Below are 2,024 nucleotides of genomic sequence, written 5' to 3'. Positions count from 1 at the left end.
AAATAAAATAAAATAAAATAAAATAAAATAAAATAAAATAAAATAAAATAAAATAAAAGGTTGTCCTTCAGAACAAATGGTAAACTCGCGGCCAGTTTGTCTCAGAACCGTCCTGAAAAGGGGAAAAATAAAATAAAGAAAAAAAAACGAGTGTTCCTGTTTTCAATAAAACATCTTCATTTTGATAAAAGAGTCTGTGAGTGTGTCGGTGAGCCGGATCACCGCAGGTCCATCACGCACACCGAGCCCTCCGTGATGATCACGTGTCCCGCGTGCTGCAACAAAAACAAAAACAAAGACTTCAGTTAAACGTCAGCAGAAACAGCTGAAGTGTTCACACCGCAGGTCGGAAGGTTCTGGTCCATGAAGACGTCACGTTCTGCTCGCTGTTTACACAGTTAGCTAAACATGGATGCTACGTATATATATATATATATGTGTGTGTGTGTGTGTGCTTTTTTAGCTTGTTGAATTTGCAAAATTACGATGGTGTTTCCATGTTTTACCTGTTGACCTAAAAGAGCCAGGCTTCGTTAGGACCACAAATAAACCTGACGTGGTTTATTACCAGGTGGTTTAATGCTGTCATACGGTGATTTGTACACATAAATAATTTAATATCAACAGGTTATAAACAGTTTTAATTCAGGAGGCATGTTTGGAGTCAACGTAACCTTTGGACCAGTCCAGGTTGTGAAGCGACCCACTGAAGAAGAGGTGAAACTGAAAGCACACTCACCGTGAACAGAGGCGGGTCTTTGCTGTGAGGGTGGAAGCCTTTCTGTTTACACGTGGAGATCTCCTCTGATCCTCGGTCCGTTAGCCTGAAGTAACCGATCCTGACAGGGACAGTACCAGGCCCGGTCAGAGCGGAGCCGAAAACCCACATTAAAGTCGACTAAACGCTGGGGTAAAAGTTTGCACTCACTCGTTAAACTTGGGCGAGCAGACGATGGCGATGGCCTCGGGCAGCATGATCTGGTAGGAGCAGTGGGTGTGGAGGTCCACGCTGGACAGGAAGGCCGTCTGAGTGGGGTGGGTCTGCAAACACAAACACTGTTTCATCACAAACCTTAAAAAAATAAATAAATAAACGAGAAGACGCCCGTCTCCACTCACGTGGATCCATCCCAGAGTGATGAGGTCGTACTGGTCCTGGATGAGGAAGAGCTCCTCTTCATTTTCAGTGTCGCAGTAGTCCGGCCCGCCGCACTGCTTCGGGACGATGACGTGGGTCACGGTGAACGCGTTCCTGGTCTGGAACAAACACAGAAACCGTCACGCCACGCTAAATTATACAAAACGCACGGCTAACCCCATGATCCAAATTTACACGGACAGGTTCTCTGCTGGAGAAACGCTGAGTCGTGGTGAGAAAAGGTGAGAAGAGAAGCAACATAAGTCGAGCAGGAAGTGATGTCATTCAGACACAAACTGCTGCAGCTAAAAAACAAGAAGTGTTTAATTATCCTCCAGTCCTGGATGAAGGTTTAACTGATGATTTATTTAAAACAGAAATCAGAATTCAAACCAAATATTAGATTTAAAAGTGAAAAAACTTTTTGAAACTAAAAGTTTTTTTGAAACTGATAAAAAGTTTAAAACTACTTATATAATATTAATGAAATGTGTATGGCAGGCTGTTGTATCAAATAATTATTCAAGTATAGCAGACCGTTATATCGTATAATTATTGAAGCACAGCAGGCCACTGTATTATATGATTTTTCAAGTATGGCAGGCTGTTGTATCCAATAATCATTGAAGTATGGCAGGCTGTTGTATCAAATAATTATTGAAGTATAGCAGGCTGTTTTATCCAATAATTATTGAAGTATGGCAGGCTGTTGTATCCAATAATCATTGAAGTACGGCAGGCTGTTATATCAAATAATTATTCAAGCATAGCAGGCCGTTGGCTGTGTCCAAAACGACAGGCCGGGTCCTCCGGAGGACCCAGACTCCCCGGTCTCGGCAGGCCGGGTCCTTGGTAGACCGGGAAGACCGGAAAAAAAGAGGCTGTG

General features: G+C 42.9%; 1 protein-coding gene across 1 annotated transcript in view; it reads right to left on the bottom strand.

The window, feature by feature from the left end:
* Positions 1–6: 6 nt before the first annotated feature.
* LOC106525451 (STAM-binding protein-like A) overlaps positions 7–2,024 on the bottom strand; it is an 11,147-nt gene continuing 9,129 nt past the window's right edge. The window contains exons 7-10 of the mRNA XM_014019706.1: positions 1,120–1,257; positions 929–1,041; positions 740–839; positions 7–275 (exon numbers count right to left, since the gene is read on the bottom strand). Coding sequence (XP_013875160.1) covers positions 219–275; positions 740–839; positions 929–1,041; positions 1,120–1,257 — 408 coding nt within the window. The 3' untranslated portion in view covers positions 7–218. The remainder of the gene's footprint in view (positions 276–739; positions 840–928; positions 1,042–1,119; positions 1,258–2,024) is intronic.

The sequence above is a fragment of the Austrofundulus limnaeus genome, unplaced genomic scaffold (genome assembly GCF_001266775.1).
Source record: "Austrofundulus limnaeus strain Quisiro unplaced genomic scaffold, Austrofundulus_limnaeus-1.0 Scaffold226, whole genome shotgun sequence".
Classification (NCBI taxonomy): Eukaryota; Metazoa; Chordata; class Actinopteri; order Cyprinodontiformes; family Rivulidae; genus Austrofundulus; species Austrofundulus limnaeus.
This window is presented reverse-complemented; position numbering and strand designations above follow the sequence as displayed.